We start from the raw sequence: 21,511 nt of genomic DNA on the forward strand, positions 1-21,511 counted from the left end.
ACACAAAAGTATAGAACAAAATCGTCAGGTACATCCTACCATTCCAATTTTACCGTAGTCAAAATATTGTTTTTGTTATAAAGCAATCGCTCAATAAAAGACCATCTCTCCATCCCAAAATATCTGATTGTTATGGATTGGAAAAAAGCGTGACGAAAACATATATACCAAACAGCATGAAAACAAAACAAGCTCTTCACAGCAACATTTGTCATCTCTGTCCCCAACTTATGCAGCTACACTAGCTTCTACAAAATGGCAGACACTACAGCAGAGCTTTCACTATGATGCTCTCTTTCAGCATCACTGAGCGGCTGATTGACACCAGGGCCCCTTTGCATACCAGTGCAACTGCCCTAATGGAGAGAAAAGCTCTCTTGGTTAGATCAACTAAGAATATCTAAAAGTTGTTGAACTATAGCCAGCAAGGCCATGGACCAAGAGATTATGCTACACAACATGCATACAAAACCAAACGGAAGTTGAACGTTTGGTGCACTGCATTCGAGTACGCCTCCTTTTGAGTTCTGTGGCTCTCTCTAAAAAGACTGTTCAAAAGAAGGTCAGGAAGTGCTCTCTGACAAAGGTTATGTGACCTATCTGGAGACTTCGTCTCTTCTTCCGTAGGGGGAGCCAACCCCTTTGAGGCAAGGGAGGGTAGTCTGCTAAGCAAAATCCTCCCTATGGGCTTGGGAAAGCGGGATCACACTGGGAGGGACATTCCTGTTTGGAACTCACTGTAATGAAAACAATATCTGCATACATGGGAAGATATTTCATTTAACCATGGGACTCCAAAAAAGAATTTCAAAGTATCTACAAACTGTTGGCTCCAAGCAATGCTGGTTACTACAAAGACTTGACAGCTGATCATACCCAGCACATCCTTTCCTGGTCACAGGGCAAGAATAAAAGCATTATCAGTCTTGAATGGTGGAATACGCAGAGGCAAGCCTCTGACATGTGTACGTTAGTTGGAGGCAGAGAGTTTCACTTCAATGTGGCAAAGGGCACGAGTGGAGGAGAGATATGCCACCGAGCAGGCAACTAGATGTGCAACCACGGCGAGACCAGGACAGAGCAAACCCAGACCCAGGTGTAGGCATGACCATGCGTGGTGGTCTGAGAGCCCAAGAAACAACGGTGAGAGAGGAACGTGTCCTCCACTCGCTGTGCCGAAATCGACGAGCAAGGAGTAGTCAAGATGAGTACACGGACTGCGACAGAGAAGCCAGAGCGAGGAAGGGGAAACAGAAAGAATTACCCCAATCTCAGTTCACGGGCAAAAAGGCTCATAGGAAAAGAACGAGAACGAAAAGCATAAGGATTGTGAGAGGGCAAGAGCCCCAAGAATAGAAACAAATCAAACAGCGTACAGACACTACTCAAAACCAAGGGAATAGTATCTGGTAATGGGTTACCAACAACCCTGGGGAAAATGTAAGACTGTGAGACAGAGAGAAACCGGCACCATAAGGACTCAAAGTGATAAATATAGAACTAATGAAAGAGGTCAGAGGACCCAAGTATTATAACCAGCCAAATGGCATACAGGCACTATCCAGAAGCAAGTAGCGAGTATCTGATAAGAGGTTACCAACAGCCCTCAGGAATAAGTGAGACATAGTGCCACCAGCACCAGAAGAGCATGAGTAGATAGATATAGAACTTATAGGTAACAGCTCTGGATGAAGGCTCACCTAGCAGGTGAACACCCATCCATCTTCCTTCATTCATTCATTCATTCATTCATTCAAAGAAAATTGAATGTTCACTTCCTTTCTTCACAATCGTACAATGGAATTGAGTTACACCATGTACTCAGTCCACCTGCCTCTTCGATATAGAGGAACAGTGTCTACCTTTGTATATCTGCCAAAGGAAAGGGTCTTGGTGATCCGGATAGCTAGTAAAGTGATCCACCTTAACACAGTTTAGACTATTTACTTTCACAAAGGTAATAATAATAATAAATAATAATAATAATAACATATCATATCATATCAAAGGTGCCAAACTGAATGTACCAGGAAAAGATGGCCCCATGGGCCTTGTTCATTCTCTTGAAGCTAGCAAACAAGGAAGACAGAGCACAAACACACACACCCACCAAAAAAAGACCAATATAAACCAACCACAATTAGTGAAAGAGATAGCATACACAGAAACATTTTTTCAATCTTTTATTAATAAACATACATTTACTATAAAAGCTGTTGCATTTTAGACATTTCCTACTCCAGAGGCAGTTTAGAATAAATACAGAACAGAAAGATTAGTTTAATTTGCATGGAACACAATTGCGCCAGTGGGAGCAGAATTAGTTGTCATTTGAGTAAGTCTGTAACACGTGTACTCCTTCGGTTGCCCCAAACCTCATGTTATGTATTGCTAGTAACTACAACCCATAATGCATCTGCAACATTGTGTAATGCACGGGAGGTTATCGTCATAAACGTTGTATAGCAAGTTACACATTACAGGTACAACGGCGCGATGCATGTTCCATGCACAAGTCAGAAAGTAACCAACATCTGAGCAGCTCTATCCTTTTCTGGACACCAGAACTTTTCAGCAACAGCAAATCATTGAGTTTACAAATCTTATCTTTTTTAAACAAACACATTTACATTACAGTTTAATATTATAAAGCACATATTTTCCCTTGAAATCCCATGACAATCAAGAAAGATATGTTGAGGGTTATGATGCAGATGGTAAATGTTCACGTTCCCACCCACCTCGCCCCTCAAAATTAAGATCTGGAGGCCACTTTCTGAAAGAGAGCACATTGTGAAGGAGGCTACCATGAAATTAGTGTCTGAAATTGTTGGCAACTAGAGTTTAAAATTGTGCTAGTCTCTCTTCTGCGCTTATGACAAGGAAGTGAGCAAAGAAATTCCTTCTGCGTTGTGAATGTCTAAAGGAATGGATTTGTAATGGCTGCCCCATCAACTCAAACAAGCCAAGTGTGGGGCAGTAAAAAACATGAATCTGAGGGCAATTGGCGCGATGAAGTGTAAATATGGAGTGTTTGGTGCGTCATCTCTATAGCAATGTATTTTATGCAGACACCATGCAGAGTGTAAACATCAAAGTTATCAAAATTCTTAGCAGGAAGTCATGCAAGGGTTTCGTTAAAATATCATATCCATCTGTACATTTCCAAAAACTTTTTTTTCTGTAAAACATTACTGAGCGCCCATATAATCGAATCGTTAGGATTCGTGAGAGCGGCTTCCGCTTGGAGTTATACTTGTTTTGTTTATTGCATCCAAAGGTCATTGCGAATCCTGTGCAAGAGCTCTGCATTTTCTAAGGCACAATTTTAATGAAAAATACATGTATATCTTGCTTTTAGACAGTAAATACGTTCTTAAATTATGAGCAGAGGTAAATTCCTCAATGGTAAACTTGCACGTTTAGCCCAAGCACGCTGCATACATGCAAAGAAAAGGAAAGAACTTAAATAAATAGTTGCTTTTGAATACTTATAAAAATATATGGCTCACCTTTTCATGGCATGTCAGTTTAATCCCCCCCTCCCTTCTGACCAAGGTTTCAAAAATCACACCAAGCCGTTCGTATAAGGTGGCATTCCTTTTTGTCGACACGTATATCAAAGCAGAGTTAATGTTTAAGGTCATTTGAGTCTCTAGGTGGGCTATATTTCATGTTCAGTGTGTTACACAGATTTGACAATGATCATTAGCCCAGCCAAAAAAACAGCTGTATAATTACTGGTTAAGTGGCCAGCGATCACTTCATGCATGCGGCAACGCTGCCCCAAGCCGACTTTCATAACACAAATCCACCAAATGCTCAGTTCTTGACATACACCAACACAGAAAGTTGAACCATTCGATATCCGGGCACTTGGCAAATCCTGCCACGGGATCACCGAATAAATATCTCCAGCACCTGGCGTAGGCCCAAACCATGGCATACACCATGCATGAAATTAACCGAATATAGACATACAAAGCAAAGAAGTTGCAGGTGCAACTATCTAGCATTCTTACTCTTAGAAAAGCTCCAGGAAAGGTAAGCAACTCACACGTAAACATCAGCACTTGGGGGCAGGAAATCTACAATGTAACTCGCTGCATGCAACAGAAATGCACACCCAGTTCGGCACCATTTCACTTATGACCTCTTTCCCCGTAAGTTGTATACGACAGTAATCCCAATTTTCACACAGTGGTTCCACGGGATGGAAGAACCGCACACCCATACATGAACAAAGATCGGAAACATAAGTAGGCACACAATCATACCGCAAGCGCACACAAGACGGTCTTAGAAATGTACATGATACACATCCACATATCTTCGTAGGATGCAGCCCGAGTGATTCCGTCCAGAGCCACATATCCCAAAGTGTCACTTATCTCAAGACTATGCAGCATAATGCTGAAAACTTGTATGGGAATTCTTTTCAGAAGGATGCTGAAAATACCATGCATCCATACAGTCCTTTAATCGCACAATGCACGGCATAGGCATTAACATGTGTAAGGGAGCCCTTCCTTGGGGTGTGTGTGGCCCACACAATGACCCATCACAGTATGTATGCAGAAAACCTGCACAGGATCGTACAGCTGTTCTCGACACACTAATTCTTGAAGTGCTTACTATTGAACTTGTTAAGTTGCCACATCTCGCTAGAACTTTCTGGTAATAAAGTCAAAGGGCCCATATGATGTTGAAGAGGATTGCCCAATGAGAAGTTTACCAGATTTCTCCAGGAATGCGCCACATAAATTCAATATATCTTTGGTGGAACTTAAATGGAAACCATCCAAAGTGCAGTATTTGTGGTGTTAGTGTTAAAGTATCAGCACTGGATCCCTTCCATAGAGAGCCAACATATTGTCCTGCTGAGCAAACAAAAAATAAAAGGGAAATGGTGTCTGACATCTTAGCGAGAACTCCCACCAAGAGAAAACAGCAGAATATACCACTTCCTGCCTCACGGCAGATGAAGTGTCTAAATAAACGTTGCCGTCCAGAAGCACTTCTTGTGACTTTGATTCTCACTAAGACCCAGCAGGCCGATAGCGTTTGTTCAAGTTGAACAGTCGGCTCATTTGCATTCACAAGTAACACCAGAGTGAGTAAAAGCAAAATACAATCAGCAGTGACAATGCCTCCACAGATTTTTCCATATTTTCTTCGACATGTCCACCAGTTTTCTTTGTTTCAAAGTAATAAGAAAATTGATCCTCCATCTTGTCCACCAAGGTTTATGCCCGCTTAGTCATGATACTCTTGAGGCTTTACGGAAAGCAACCAGATTTAAAAATACAGACAGAAAATGATTTTATAAAAGTGCCGAAACAGAAAAATTAAAGGTGCAATAATTTTTTTTTAAATAAATTATGCCATCAAATTTAGGAAATTGGGCCTAAAATACAAGTGCATTGCATGGCATCACAGCAGTTTTCTTTGCATACAAGACTCATGGCACGCTGTACCAAAACAGCCATTTGCGGGGAGGTTTCATGTGTTTCAACCATTTGAATTCAGGTAAATGTGTGCTCATCTTGTATAGTTAGCCGTGTCCAGGAGCACCTGGGACTGTTTTGTAAACATGTTTATGTCAAGAATTATGGAAATGGTAGGTCTTTTATTGCACCTTTTTTTCTATATTTCCATCTGAGAAAACACAGGCATAAATCATACACGCATCTGCTAATAAATATAAACAAAAATGATACTACTTAAGTTCAGAGTTATCAAATTTGCACCTTTTTACATGGTGCAAGTGCATTAAGAAAGGAAAAAGCAGATGGCGCTTAATGTCTGGTTCCGGACCAAGCCTTTTCACGTAGCACTGGCTTGAGATGAGTGCTGTGAAGTCCACAGAAGAGAGCTTGCATGACTGATTGTCTGGAAGCAGCCCATGGGGCAAGGTGGTAGGTGCACTTCTTGCAGAAGGTTTTCAGGCTGGAAATTCATGTCACAATGTCGTGGGCTGACCAGCTGCTACGTTACCAAAAACACAAAACAAAAACGGTGAAAATTAGCTTTGTACGATTTACGAATTTCAATAAGGTTATTGGAGACTATACTCATTCTAAACGAGTGATCGCTAACGCCTATCTGTTAAATAACACAACTTTAAAAATAAAGAGAAAGAACACAGAGAAAAAAGACAGTAAATTAAAGAAAGTCTAATATTACAACTTGTATCATATGACTGGGTCCTTTTTATTTTAATATGTAAAGACCCCATAATTACACCTCTAAAGAAAAGGGTTAGGGGTTAACATACAGGTGGGTTTGTACAATCAGAGTTCAGGGTGTGGCATAAGTTCCAGTTTTGTTCATTACCATGCTAGCCTCTCCTCCTTCACTTGTGTTATGCTTCTTTTCAATACATGTTCAATTTTTCGCAGATTTCTATGAAAATACCAATCCTCCATATTGTGTATACATGTTCTTTTACTTTTATAGTATTTTTAAATTGCTCACTAAGTGAGGTATTTGCGTAAAGGGACTTGGACAAAAAGAAAACCACCAGTGTTCCATATTATGTAACACAAGGCAGAAGCAGCATGCAGAACAGAACAGGCGTGTGAAGGGGAAGAAAAATAGGGCAGAGATTTGTCATAATGACGACAAGACATTTAAGGATTGCTGGCCAAGATGAGGAACATTAGCTGTGATGATGAAGAAAGGTAGCAATGAGAAAAAGGGGGACAGATGGGCATTGGAAGAAAGTGACGCGTGGAGGGCTTGTGGGCAGAAAGGCGTCCAGCAGATTTGAGCCTGGCATGATATTTGCAGCAAGCTTTTCATCACTGGAGCAGCATAGTTTCTCTAATATTTAGATGCAGTCATGGAATGTAGGTTATTAAGCCTGCAGTGTTTCTGAAGTAAGTAAGGAGTTATAGCAGTTGCATCCAGATTAAGAGGAATGGCACAATGGTACTGACACTGGCGCGCTGCAGGCAGTATGACACAATCACAAATAGGCCTACTATGGAGGTGCTGTGTTGGAAACCATATTGCTTGCCCGACAACAGCTGCCACAGTAAAAGGTTACAAAAAGCACAAGGAATTGTAACCACGCTACCGAGGCAAGGAATGTTAAAATGATCTGATGTCCCAATGCCTCAGTGCACACTAGGGTCCAAGCATGCCAGCAAAGCGGAATATCTGTGGAGATATTTAATCATTATTGCGAAGAAACCTGTGGATAAACTTGAAAAGATGCAGACACCACAACAAAGATGTAGATTACTAGTCTTCAATGTAATGATAAAAATAACCAAACATGTTACATGGAACTACACACGTGTTTAAGTAGAATTCATGAATGTTCATAAATCTGTGTGCTGTGTTGCTAGCCTACAGATGTTTCCTAATGCTGACCCAATGCCCGGGCTTACTTAAGACCCCTCCATGATTCTGTGGGCTCTTTGCCCGTTAGTAAATGCTGTATGGATAATTCCAAAGGCACACTGCCGATCTGCAGGAAACTTCCAAAATGAATGACATTATCAAAATGTGTGGTGGATTTCTAAAAAATCTTTGTGGAATTTAAAAAAAATCGCCACTCATTAGGAAATCTGTGTTTGTTCCCTCTTTGACATCATTGTATTTATACAGAACAGTACTCTACTCAGAGTCAATAACTCCTAAGTTATTGTGCAAGAGAGTTCATACACTCCACAGACCAAACGCTAGCCAGGACTGGAGGGCATGATGGCTTGCCTTCCTAAGGGACCACTCTCCCGGATAAATGCAAGACCACTCCACAGCGGCACTTTTAAGGCTCTGATCCTCAGTGCCCACGCGTACACTATGCCAGATCTGTGTGTAAACCCAGAATGCCTGCTAAGGAAAGGACCTTCTGTTGGCAAGACCCACCACTCGCAAAGCGTGCAGCTTTGGAATGCAGGGCTCATAACGGCCACCACTTTGTGCCGCTGCCTTGGCTCTCTGTGTCACAGGAGGACAAGTCCATATGGGGATGCAAACACCTTTTCATTGGTGTCTCTGTCTATGTCCTACTTATCTTCTTGGAGACCGTATATTGCCTTGCAGAACTCAGAGAAAGGAATATACTACACAAGATGTGATGGCCAGGAGAGGGAGCCTCGAGCAGGGGACAGAAAATGTGAAACGTCAAAAACAACATACTGAAAAACCTAGAAAAGATCACGATATCCACATACTATAAAAAAAATCACAATCAGGCCCCCTTCCATTCACAGCAGTAACTGGGGTATTGGGGGAATGATCTCAGTAGAGAAGATGGACAGTCCCTTTGAAGACCATTCATGTGTCCAACAAAAGGTACACAGTGAACCTTTAGCAACATCCTAGTACACAAAAAGGCCATGGGTGATCTCAGTTTAAAAATATACACTATATTATGGAAAACTTGAGTCCCCGCTTGCAATGAGCACAATTGCTGATCAACAAGTCCTCCTTGTGCTCCTCTCCCACCATATAGGTACAGGAAGAGAATGTGTATGTGTCTCCCTCACGCAAAGCAACACGGAAGAGTGCCTGCAAATGTCCACGTCGGCTCAGACAATGTCACCAGGAACATATGGAAGTGAGCAGTTCCCTGGTTGGTTTGCCTAAGCTACACAATATATCCTCCGTCTGATCCCAAAAGCTTGGATTTGCCCTCAATCGAATACATAATGTAACATCCAACTACTCAATGGTGATTGATGCCAGAGGTGGTGAAGGTATTGTTCAGAGATGAGAACATGGATGAACCTAAAAAAGAAAGGGTGCACAGAGTGGGGACAGCCGGGAGGGGGCCACGCTCAATGCTTGCGCGCTTCCACAACTATCCTGATAGGCAGAAGATCCTGGCAAAGGCGAAGGGGCAGGGCTCAGTGTCCCTGGGGAATGTGAAAATAGGGATCTATCAGCACCTGTCCTTGCTCACGCTAACGAAGAGGCACCTATGCTCCCCCCCTAACTAAATGGCTTAGCGAGAAGGGGGTGAGATACTGATGGGGTTTCCCCTTCTCCATATCCTTTGAAGTGGACGGCTAAGACTACAAGCAGGTAACTGAGGACGACATACAAAGGATCACGGGAGAGCTGTTGGGTGGGGGGGCACCAATGGTGGAAGGAGAGAAGACCCGCGAAGACAGGCAATGGTGCATAAAGGGGCCCAATAGGCGTAAAGTCCCGGGTCGAGGAATTTTGTATGTTGGGTGGGGGGGAGAGAGATAGTTTGGTTTGTTTTTTGCTAAGTAGTGAAATATGGGGCAAAGAAAGGAAGCTTGTCAAAAAGAGCTTTGTTAAGCTGGTCCGCGGTTTAGGAGGACCTCTGGTGATCTAATCCCATCTGAGGTGATGAATCAGGGTGGGGTTGGAGGTCGGTGGGGTGTTCAGGTGGACTGTTCTTGGTAACGTTCAAGGAGTGTCTGTTCTCAAAGGGTGGTACAATACATGGGCCCCGTTAACAGGGGCCCAACTATGGAACTGCCTCGATGGAGGGGGTGGCAATGTGAAGCCTCGGAAATGGGGCAATGTCTGGCCTGGGTGAAATGATCATAGGCTCCCTCAATGTCTGGGGCATTAATTCGCCGAGCAAGCAATCACTGGTCCTCCGTGAGTTTAAGAGGGCCCGTCTGGATTGGATGTGCCTCCAGGAAACACACTGGGGGAAGGGTGGTGAACATAGACTACGCTCCCGGGAGGTGGGGGAAGTGATTATGGCCTCTGATGTTAAGAAGAGGCGTGGGTTAGCAATTCTGTTCTCATTCTGACTGTGCTTCTTGGTGGAATCAGTACTAACAGACCCGAATGGGAGGTACGTGTTCGTAAAAGGTCAGCTCTACGGTACCAGGCTTAGTATATGCTCCAAATGAGGGAAAGTGAAAATTCTGGCAGAAAGTCTGGGACAAAATAAATTAATTTGTAGAAGGGCAACTGGTGGTCGGGGGAGACTATTATGGAGTTCGACCCTATAAGGGACCGTAAAAGGATGTGAGAGCGACCGACGCCCAGGGCAAATATGAGTGACTCGGACCGCTTTAAACAAATAAATGATGTGTTGGGCTTGTGTGACTCCCTTTCGCCATCGGAGGAGGGGGATACGCCGTACACCTTTTACTCAGCGGTTCATGACTGCTTTTCACGCATAGACCTGGTCTTGGTAGACTCAACCTTAAAAGCGCATGTCTTAGAATCCCAGGTTGCCCAAATCCCGTGGTCTGACCACAATATGGTGAGAGTCTCAGTGGAAATGGAGGTCATCGGGCCCCAGGGGGGAGCTGGAGATGTAATGACTTCTTGTTAAAGGACAGGGCGGTGCAACAGGAATTACTCACGGGAATGAAGGAGTACTTCCTCTTCAATGACACGGGCGAGGGAGGAATTCAATCAGTCTGGGAGGTGTTCAAGGCAACGGTCCGGGGATCCTGATCAGGAGAGGATCCAAGATTTTTAAAAGGGGGAGAAGGAGAGCGAGCTCCGTCAGAAAATAGAGCAGATACAGCCTGCGGGGCACCCAGGGAAGGTATATATCACCTACAGAAGCTAACGAACTCCGACTCTATAAAAACACAATTGAAGGCCATACTGACCCAGGACACAGAAACAAAACCTCCTGTTTCGGAAACAGAAATATCATGAGAAAGGGGATATGGTGGATAAGATCGTAGCCTGGAGACTGAGGGAGGAGAAAAAACGGAGGACCATAGGGGCTATCCAGACAGAAGAGTGAAGGGCTGTCTATGACACCAAAAGCATCAGGAGTAAATTTGAAAAGTACTGTAGTACCCTCTATTCCACAGAGTGGAAGGGGGAAGATGCACAGATAGACGAGTTCTTGGGGTGGGACTGCCCCTCCCGGGGCTCCCCAAGGATATGGTGGAGAGCCTAGAGAGCCCTATAACGGTAGAAAAGGTCCTGCAGGCCATCAAGGGGAAGTCGGGGTTGCCGCCAGGGGAGGACAGCTTTTTTCGATTACATTTTAAACATTATTTAGATTGTTGTTAGCCCCGTACTTAGTGAAGGTGTGTAATGCTTGCCTGAGAGGGGAGGCCCTGCCCACCACAATGCTGTTAGCAATGATCATAGCAATACCTAAGGAGGGAAAGGATACCGCCAGGTGCTCCTCCTATCGATCTATCTCTCTCCTAAATGGGGACGTAAAGCTCTTGGCGAAAGTATTGGGAACAAGATTGGATGTGGGATTACCGCTTCTAATACATGGAGACCATGTGGGCTTCATCAGGGGAAGGGAAGGATCAGACAATATTCGGAAGACCATGAACCTGATTCACGAGGTGCAAATGAAGGGGCAAGAAGCGTGCCTGGTCTTGTTAGATTCAGGGAAGGCCTTCGACAGGGTCAAATGGCCCTTCATGATGAAGGTCCTGACGAGGATGGGGCTGGAAATGAATTTCCTGAAATGGGTGGCAGAACTTTAGAACAGGTCAAGGGCAAGGGTTTGAGCTAATGGAGGACTCACAGATACATTTGAACTAACAAGAGGTACAAGACAGGGATGCCCCCTCTCCCCATTACTATATGAACTAGCCATGGAACCTCGGCAATTGTAATTCGGGCAACTGATCAAATCAAGGGCATAGTGGGGAGGAGGGATTTGAGTTCAAACGTTCGCTCTTTGCCGATAACATATTGGTTTAACTCACCAACATTCAAGATTCCCTCCCAGCACTCATGACCCAGATCGTGCAATATGGCTGCCTCTCTGGGCCTAAAATAAACATAGGGAAATCAGAAATAATGCTGATACTAGAGCAGAGCCCCCTATTAGACGCGGAAAAGAGATACCAAGGCATGAGGATAGACCAAGATAGAATCCAGTACCTGGGAATCTAAGTCACCAGGGACCTGGAGGGGATGGTCGCCGACAACTATGGCCCCTTCGCAACCCAACTAACAGCTGATTTTATAAGACCCACTGATATTGACCCGGTACGCTAGGATCACCTCATTAAAAATGAATGTGCTCCCCAGACTGCTATACCCGATCACAGCTATCCCCAGGCAGCTCTCGGAGAAGTTCTTCCTGGAAGTTACAGGAGAGCTCTGTAGATTTATTTGGAAAAACAAGACGCCAAGGGTAAAAATGGCAACCCTGACACTCCGAGGGATAAGAGAGGATTTGGGTTCCCGGACATAGGACTATATTATAAGGCGGCCCAACTCAGGGTGATTCTTGAACACATGAGGGACAACCTCAGGACTTATTGGACCTACTTGGAGGACCTGGTGACACATCCACTGAAGGTGAGGGACTACTTTTGATCTCCGGTCAGGTCCATCCCGGAACGGCTAAGGTCCCACCCCACACTGGGGGCTTATTGGACAGTCTGGCGTGAGTCCAAGGGCTTGCAAGGGTACACAATATGGCCCTCCCCGATATCCTCCATGTGGGTGCCCCCATTTGACTTGGAACACCAGGGACTAGCTTGATCGCAGATGTGGTCAGATGTGGGCCTTGAACAAGTGGGACAATTGTTCAAAGAGGGAGTCTCCCTGGAGTAGGGAACAGTAAGGGAGGTGCTGGAAAGGGACTTGATCTCAGTATTTAAATATCTATGCATTAAGGGTATACTGATGGACCCAAAGTGGGGTGGATTGGTAGCAAGGGAGTTAATGGCAGTGGAAAACTTTATAGACCTATCCACGGCAAGAAAGGGTATTCTGTCCAAGACAAACATTCCAGAGATACTGGGTAGATTTAGTTGGGGAGATTTCAGAGGAGGACTGGGCACGTATTTACAAAATTGTTTTCCAGGGGGGATTGTTCACCTCCACGATAGAACATACCTTCAAAATGTTAATGGGCTGGCATAGGGATCCCCTGAGATTGTCCAGGATGTTCGCAGGAGCCTCTCCCATGTGCCCCAGGGGTTGTGGGAATCGGGGGTCTCTGGCCCACATTTGGTGGATGTGCCCCAAAGTCCAAGGGTTTCGGAAAGAGGTGCTGAGCTGGGTGGAAGAGATCACGGGGATAGGATTGGTCCTGGACCCGGTGCAGTCTCTAATAGGGGTCCCGCAAAAATATAGGCAAGAATACAGACTCCCTAAAATGTGGGAAGCAATGTTAAGGGCATGGAGACTGGCCATAGTCCAGTGTTGGAAAAACAAAACGCTTCCCTTGAAAGAGGTTTGGGAGGGGAAAGTACAAAACCTGATGATAATGTAAAGGCTGACAGCGACAGTGAACAATAAAATTGATGAGTTTCAAACAGAGTGGTGCTCACTGTTGCTCAAATGGGGATTGGATGAGGGAAACCACTGGGGTCAATTAAGCAAATGAGTGGAACTTGAATCGGATGGGAGAGGCCCTGGAGGGAGCCGACAAGGGTATAAGACAGATGGAATGAGGAAAAGGCCTCTGAGACATTGATGAGGGAGAACTGCACCACTGAATATGTTTGTATTTAGAAGGGAGGTTGAGGGAGGTGGGTGAAGGGAGGGAGAAGTGTAGGTATGGGATGGAGGTTTGGGTTGGGGGCAGAGGGAGACCGAGATTGTTGATAGGGTGCTGGCCTACATCTGTAATTTTTGCTTTCTTGAAATGTCTTTTTCTCGTTAAAAATGCAAATAAAATTTAAGTTAAAAATAGAAAATACAATATGTGAGCTCCTTGCAGACAGGGACAAATGGTGGGTCTCTGGGCAAAATTCAAAAAGCACCCCCCCCCACTGAAAGCCTGGCTTGCATCCCCACTATTTACAACTACAATAAAATGTGGCCTGCCCGAAGGGTGTTGAAAAACCAAGTTTCCCTAGACCTGCTGTCTGTGAGGGCAGTTCTGTGCAGGCCAAATATTTTAGCCAGTGCATGACGGAAATGTGGGGTGGGGAGCTTTGTATTGGCCGGTGCATCCCAGGTATTTAGCCTACACTTCAAACAACAAAGAGAGTAATAAAAAAAACAACTCTGGTCACAGGATGGCTCAGCGTGGCAAATAGCCTGGCGACCAGAGAGCTACAATCTGCATAACATGAGGATTTTAAAAGGACTATTATCATTTAGGCATTTTTCTCAGCAACCATAAGTCGTACTGCCTTTATTTATGGGTCATTATTTAGTAATTACCAGGCGTGTTCGTTGAAATAAAATGAATCCACCTGCGACTTAGGGAAGTGTAATGGCCAGCTAAAATGTATTCCTGGCTGCGCTGAACATGTCCCGAATTTGAGAATTAGCGCACTGGAGGAGGGTAAAATTAGGAATGTGGGGAGTAAATGACATGTTCCTAACTATTATGCTTTTTGTAAAAATGGCGTAAAATTGCCAAACGGCCGTACAACATGGTGCAGACCCGGCTGTTATTTTAAATTCCCCATGATTAGCTGAAGTGGAGAAAATATATATATAATGGCAGTTACTAGTAAATCATAAAATGTTTGACACATAACTAGATTTTCTCCTAAAGATGACATGAAAACAAAAGGGATTGCAAACGGGAATATGGGAATCACCATATGTCTGCTCCAGACTCCTAAACCAATCCTTAGAGCGAGGCTGGGCTTGGGGTAGAGAGAAGGGAAACTGTCGAATACTGGTTGCGAGAATTCTTGCAGGGCATTGCCCAGTATTGAAATCTTGATGGTGTCATTACTGGTATATAAAGTGGATGCACTATGAGGAAGGAAAGAGTTGCTGAAAATGACCATCTGAAGCCACAAGGAAAACACCAGAAGAGATTGCATCTGGGTGGAGCTGTCTATTGTTGGGGAGGCCTAAATAAAAGCTGACTGGTGAAGAGCTGGGGACCATCCCTGAGAGTGGTGTGATCATACCCCTGCCCTGTCCTCCAAGAGGGTCATGAAATGCATCTGGCTTTTCTGAACTTTAAACAGAGGCTTTCAATGTAAGTAGAATTGAGTTAATTGAGACCAAAGGTGTGGGAATCTGCTTGCCTTAAATCCTGTCTCTTATTAGTGGGCGAGGCGATAGGGGGGCAACACTCTGTAGATCCTTAGCCTATTTATCAAAAAATATTAACTTAATTAATTCCCCTTGGCAGAACACCACGGGGTGATTTTTGTTAAAATTTGATATTAACAAAGCTCTTTCCATGTGTGCGCTGAAAACTATAGACTGTATTTAATTGGGTAATCCTATGGGTCCAGCTTTCTCCAACAAAGACCTTTAAATGGATGGGGTATGAAATCCAAAACTTTCTCAAATAATCCCAATTTGTACTATCCAACTTCCCCAACAAAGACCTTTCAGTGAGCGGGGGGTCTAAAAACAAACCGCTAAATCACCCTGCGTTTACTTTAAACCAAAAGTGTGGGTGAAATCGTAATTGCCATATGCATTTGTACCAATCTATAAACCAAACTGCTAGCCTTTTAAATGCGCAGGAAAATTGGAATTGCACAGCACTACATATGTAAATTGTTTCTGTTCATTGACCAGTTTGATTATCTCGGAGTGAAATCTGTATAAAGTGTTGCGATTTGTGTTTTTCTCAACCAACTTGCGTGATTTATTTGTGTAACAAGAAGTTTAATTGTGAGCCACAAAGAAGCTGGTGTGTGCCGTTTTAGTGTAATCTCTATTACCTATCTTCCACAGGTAGGTGAGGCAGGGGGTGGGGGGGGATTTGTGTGACTCTATACGAGTCTTCAGTAAGGCCAGCACTAAAAAACTAAAATGAGTAATGCAGGGCTCCTTGATTGGGGTGGGAAGGGACTCCCCAGGTTAAGGGTGGGCTCAATATAACACAAAAGCCCAGACATTTTACCCCGACCCTTCTCTCTGGTCAACTTTCCTTGTCTCCCCACCCTTCCGTACCCACTCTACCTTATTCTATTGCCAGCGGCAAACACCGCTCCAGCCTACGTCCTTGCCCACCGGCCACCATTGAAATGGAAGAGGAGCTTTGTATGGAGCCCCGTTTTCCACCTCAACGGCGGCCTGGCGGCCCTCTTAGGTAAGTATCTTGTTTAAATGAACGGGACGCGGCAAGGTTTCCCTTTCATTCCAACACAAAACATTGCTGTTAGCACCCCAGGTTTCCAAAATTAAAGGCTGAGATGCGTATAGCATTATCACCCAATCCAGCATTCCGGATCAGGTGGTAACAGAGCCAGGGCGCATCGTTAAGGCCCTTGCACTATCCTTGGGCCCGGGCCATTATCACCCGATCCGGCGTGTTATTGCTATAATCTATTCGCTCTTTATATCATTAAAGAAAATGTAGGTGAACGGTCTAACCCTTTATTGACCCAACAATGTACAACACTCGATTCAAAACCAGCTGTCCTTTTGTAAAACACAGAAAACCAGAGTGCTCTCTGACGCAGTGGATGATGTGTAGAGGCACAGCCTATAATTAGATGACCAAAACGCTTTGATGCTGCTGCATCCTAGAGCTAGACGAATCGCAATTTATGTTCAATGTGAGTAGTACTGAACTTCTAAAGATTATCTTTTTTAAATACCAGAAACACAACATATTTTCAATACTCAAGACTTTCCATTGGAATCTTGTATGTGGTCCACTTTCATGATCCACTTTCAGCATGTTAAGTGCCAGAAAAAAAGATATATTGTTTTGCTCAACATTATCGTGGTTTAAAGTACCGGCAAGAAGATCATTCAGTACCCAATATTTGATGGGAATGTGAAAATGTTCATTTTGAAGCCTAATTGAACATGGAGTGCAGAAAAATGTATTGACAAAATCTACCGAAAAAAAGAATGCAAACAGAGCCATTTATCGCACTGAAATGATTTTATAAGCTAAATTAAGAGCTGCACCCAAAACAACATAAGCAGAATCCACTTACTTCTAGATCGGATGTAGCAATCATTGCAGTTAAGTAAACCATTTCGGATCCGCACATCTGTTCCTGACGTCGTGTCTCCAAGCTGTCCTTTACAAATTCCACACTGTGAAAAGAAGCACAAAAATATGGTAAAACTGGACATATTTTAGCTGCACAGAAATATACAGACAAGGACAGTGATCAGGGCTGGCCAATTCCCTGCCAACTTTAATACCTCAAACCAGTCCTTTTGCTAAATTATTCAGAGTTTGCAGTTCACGTTTTTCTAAAGGATTCTCATAACTCATATTTGATATACGCCATGCGTTCCATGTTGGTTGAGAAGGTAAATGCAGGAATACAAATTAAGTACACCAATACCATCGACCAGGGTGTTTTTTCAAGTGGTGCTCGCTGTACACTCTTCCGATAGTCTAAGCTTCATAGGGTACCATAACAACAACAAAAGATCCCAAAACATGGATTAAAATGTGTTGAAGAACATCAAGTATTGCTCTTGTTGCGAAATACAAGCTTGAACTACTGCAATGAGTCGACTTCTCAGAGGCAGTTAAGCCTTGCCCGCTCACTGCTTCAGTGTACTTTCTTCAATATCCAAGAGAAATGATAACATAACTGAGGGAAAATTAATGAATTTTTGTTAGCACAGAGCATCCTGTGTGTATCGACTAGGGTTTGGGGAGTCCAATCCAGGTGTTAACAGAAGTACAACTCAATGCTACTAGCGACTCAACATCCTCCATGGAAATGGAACCGACCAAAGAAATCTTCACAACAAAAATGCAAAAAACCTTTGGACAGTTCATCTCATTTGCAGCCCTGCATGTGCATAAGCACCTACTAAAGATGCATACATTGGCTGAGCTTTCCCCCTATTTTCTTTGTTCTTATTCACCCAGGTGGCATGGCCAAGTAGACAAATTAATTGAGTTGGCAGGTGGGAATTACAGCGCAAGGAGTATGCTAGCTTATAGCACCTGTGGTATTTTCATTTACAGCTTAAATGATTTACGGAAACAAAGTACAACATTCATAGAATCCAAACCAGACAAAATCTGAAGAATTCTGTGGCCATGTCCAATGGGCAGTGAGTCTGTGGCACAGCAAAAACACCCAAATAGCCTATTGGGCAGAGTGCTTGAGCATAACCAATGGACACTTTGTCCGAGGCATGGCCTTCGGCGAGCAGTTAAAAATCTTCAATCCATCTCTAACCAATCAGAATTGCTATCTTTCAACTGACAAATGAAATGGCTATTTCTCAGGTCAGCAATAACAGCATGTGGGTTGGAAAATCTATCCGCAAGATTGAAATATTTCCATTTATATTTTGGTCATTTTTGGTACTTTTTCTGGTATTCTATAAGAATTACTGAAAAGGGTTTTCACCAGACCAAGTGAAGATTGCAAATAGGACTAGACGCCAAATTCTTGTATAGGTTTGGTGTAAATACACTCAGCCATTTTTGCTGTAGGTGGGAGTAAATAGCCTTGGGGCGAGGATGTCATACTATATGCAACTTTTGTCCCACCCCCACCTTGCCAGGAAAGAACTTCACAAAACGCTCCCAAAATATTTAGAGTTGGACATATATTTTTCTAGTAAAGTTTAATGAGTTTGCTGAACAGTACCAGAATTATTATCATTAGAAAATGTTCTCTTCCGAGAAGTCCCAACGTAATACAAAGTTGTATCACCAACTCTGCAATATCTATAGCATAATAAAGTCCCTTGTCTTGTCCTGGAAACCATCAGTGTAATGGCTCATGGGAACAGGGACTTTCCGCATCCTGTGTCAGTGGATGTTGGGTCAGGGGATGGTATGGGAATACCCCTGGGTCACCTTATTAGGGTCCGTCACATTGCCTAACTACAGGCCAGTCCGAATGTTCACTTTCTCCAACCCACTGGCACATCAGGGTAGACTAGCCCCAGAGGCTTACACCTGGGCCTGAACTCGTATAATACTCTGCAAAGTAGCGGCAAGGCTCCACCTCCTAAAGCTCGTCCAAGCCAGACCCCAAACCTCTATCTTACTCTTCAACAGAATGTTTTGCCTTTAAGAGAATCCCGTTGTGTGCAAATAACGGTAGTGTGTACATTGATACTGTTGTCAGTTAACCCGGCACATCCAAGGAGTTGTGTTTGAAGATCTGTGAGAAACACCACGGTTCCACTGATATAATGTTTCAAGCCAGCACCTTCCTGAAAGAGATCCACAATATCCCATGAGAAAAAGTGAAACTGACACCGAAATCAGCATTACAACTACGGTATTCCCTGACAAAAGAATCTCACGGCGGGGAAACGAAATATCGGACCCTACTCATAATGGTACAAATAAATCATAACAGGTAGAACAATGACCTAGTGTGTTTCCAGCTGTAGGCCAAATGATAACACCATAGCTCTCAGCCTAGTGCAGGCAGCCACGGGGAGGGTCAAAGGAGTAAATCTCGGATCCAAGATGGCAGACAGGCCATATATATGGTTGGTTCAATACCCTGACCTCAAAGCAGCCACAGGTGCACTCAGGGTAGACTGCCAATCCCTGCCGTCACTCATAGGCGCATACCCTAGCAATAGGCCCAACTGTGGAGGGTGGAGAGGTGGGAATACAGTATAAATGCAGCCAGCCCTAATTGTAGAGTGTGGTTTACAGGAGTAGGAGGTTCACATTTGCAGAGTGATGGGCACTGAACTACTGTGAAAGAAAGCAAGGTCTTGAAAGGAAGAATAAGCTTGAGAGGTGGCAGCAGTGGAGAGCAGGAGATGAGGTGACAACATCAGGAAGTAAAACTGAAGAGAAAGAGGTTATGGAAGTTAAGAAGTTTAAGTAGGATGGGGTAACAACAGAAGGTGAGAGATGGCAGAAAGGAAAAAGCTGCAGGAGGGGGTGGCAATAGTAGAGAAGGAGACAGGACAAGAGGAAGCAGTAACATCAGAAGGCCAGCTTCAGGAGGAGAGGTCACAGACAGAGTGGAGGTGGCAGGAAAGAGGATACAGAAGGAGGGGGTTGAACCCAGGGGTGAGGAACAGTCCCTCTGTGACTTGCCACTGGCCATCCCTTTTGCAAGCTCTTCCCCAGACAAAAGATACTCCACATTTTGTCTACTGGTAGGCATAGCGTAGAAATCTTGGCTTCGCTCAGGGGAGGGCATAAAGCTTGTGGTTAGGTGCAGTTAGTCGTAACAGATAAGCCCAAAGATTATACTAAAAATATACAATAAAATATAGACTTGATTACATAATTACACAAAAGTCACTGGATGTTCAAATAAGTACTATTGATTTAGTACCTCACACAGTAAACACTGTGTAGTTATATAAACCCTATATATTAGAGTTTAAGGGATTGTAACCAAAGAGATTCCTACACAGACACTAGCATATATCCAGGAGTCACCATGCCAGTACTTGAGGATGAACTATGGCTTGAGGGAACTGACTTAGAGAGACATCTTACACTACCTGGGGAAGGTAGTACAGAAAGGATGTAGGGTACATACATGTTTTAATCAACAGAGGAATTACCTTTTTGCATCGTTACTCTATTGGATATTGTATTACTTTGTGACTCACTTGCATCCATTTGCAATTTGGATCAAGATCTTTTGCCCATATATATATATATATATATAGGTTACCTGGCTACCCTTTGATCTCGGGCCCAGGTCCCCGACCTGCAGTTGCACACCTGCTCTGGCAACCCTTGCACTTGGGGACTGTTTCTGCAGTATCGCTGTCTCTGTCGTCCCTCTGTTTCCCTCTGTTTCCCCTCCCTTAGCTCGTTGTGCCTTGAAACACTTGAGTATATGCGCGTTATAAATGCCATATCATGTCATGTCATATATATAGAGGAATTGGAGAAACTCCAGAAGGAGGAGATAAGCAAATGGTGAGAGAAACACTGCAGAATTATATAGATGTGGGTAGAATCCCACAAGGCCTTAGAATCCTCACTTCGCCTTCCCTTGATGATCAAGATTCAGAGATGCTGCGTGAATGGGGCGATTCCACTAATACATGCTTAGTGCAATTTTTGGATATTCCAATCAAATATGCCCGCAAACTCAGGAAGCAAAGAAAGTTTCTTCAGGACAAGGAAGATTATGAAAAAGGCACAGTTCATACTTTTGCTCGCCGTTTTTACCATTTACGAAAAATACTATGATCACGGCTCTGCCATGCGATAATACCACACTCACTCCGAGTGAAGTTGCCTCAACCACAGAATATGAAGCTACCAGCAGTGAAAGTGAAGAGCCTCTCAGAAGAATGAATTTTTTAGAGGAACTGAGACTGCTGGGAATAGATGGTCGAAACAGCAACAAGATAAATTGAGCAAGAAGTTGGGGCAGACCTGTTGGACAAAGAGGAAAAGGAAGACAAGGCAGGGACATCGGAACAAGTGCCTCAGACACAGACAAGACAGCCAGGTCGACTCGTTCTGGCAAGAAAATGGTGAATTGAGTAGTACTAACAGCGATAAATGCATCATTAATCTTTCTAACCATGTTTTGAATGAAGAACAAACTAAGGTCCTCAAATACGGCTTCAATTTTTGCGCCACGGCATACTTCGACAATGCCGAAACCAGAATTGACTATGACAAATACATGCAGAAAATTCAGTTTAACATTTCTTCTGTGTGAATCCACCTAAAGCCAAAGCAAACAACAGATTGGGCGGAAAGACAAAAGTAGCTACAGAAGATCTCATCACGTTATTGGATCTG

The 21,511-nt window shown here is 43.8% G+C and overlaps 1 protein-coding gene across 2 annotated transcripts in view; it reads right to left on the reverse strand.

The window, feature by feature from the left end:
* Positions 1-2,166: 2,166 nt before the first annotated feature.
* LIMCH1 (LIM and calponin homology domains 1) overlaps positions 2,167-21,511 on the reverse strand; it is a 1,245,196-nt gene continuing 1,225,851 nt past the window's right edge. For both annotated transcript variants that reach the window (XM_069631748.1, XM_069631749.1), the window contains 2 exons: positions 16,773-16,875; positions 2,167-5,988 (listed from right to left, as the gene is read on the reverse strand). In XM_069631748.1, coding sequence (XP_069487849.1) covers positions 5,963-5,988; positions 16,773-16,875 — 129 coding nt within the window. In that variant the 3' untranslated portion in view covers positions 2,167-5,962. The remainder of the gene's footprint in view (positions 5,989-16,772; positions 16,876-21,511) is intronic.

The sequence above is a fragment of the Ambystoma mexicanum genome, chromosome 6q (genome assembly GCF_040938575.1).
Source record: "Ambystoma mexicanum isolate Mex_15411 chromosome 6q, UKY_AmexF1_1, whole genome shotgun sequence".
Classification (NCBI taxonomy): Eukaryota; Metazoa; Chordata; class Amphibia; order Caudata; family Ambystomatidae; genus Ambystoma; species Ambystoma mexicanum.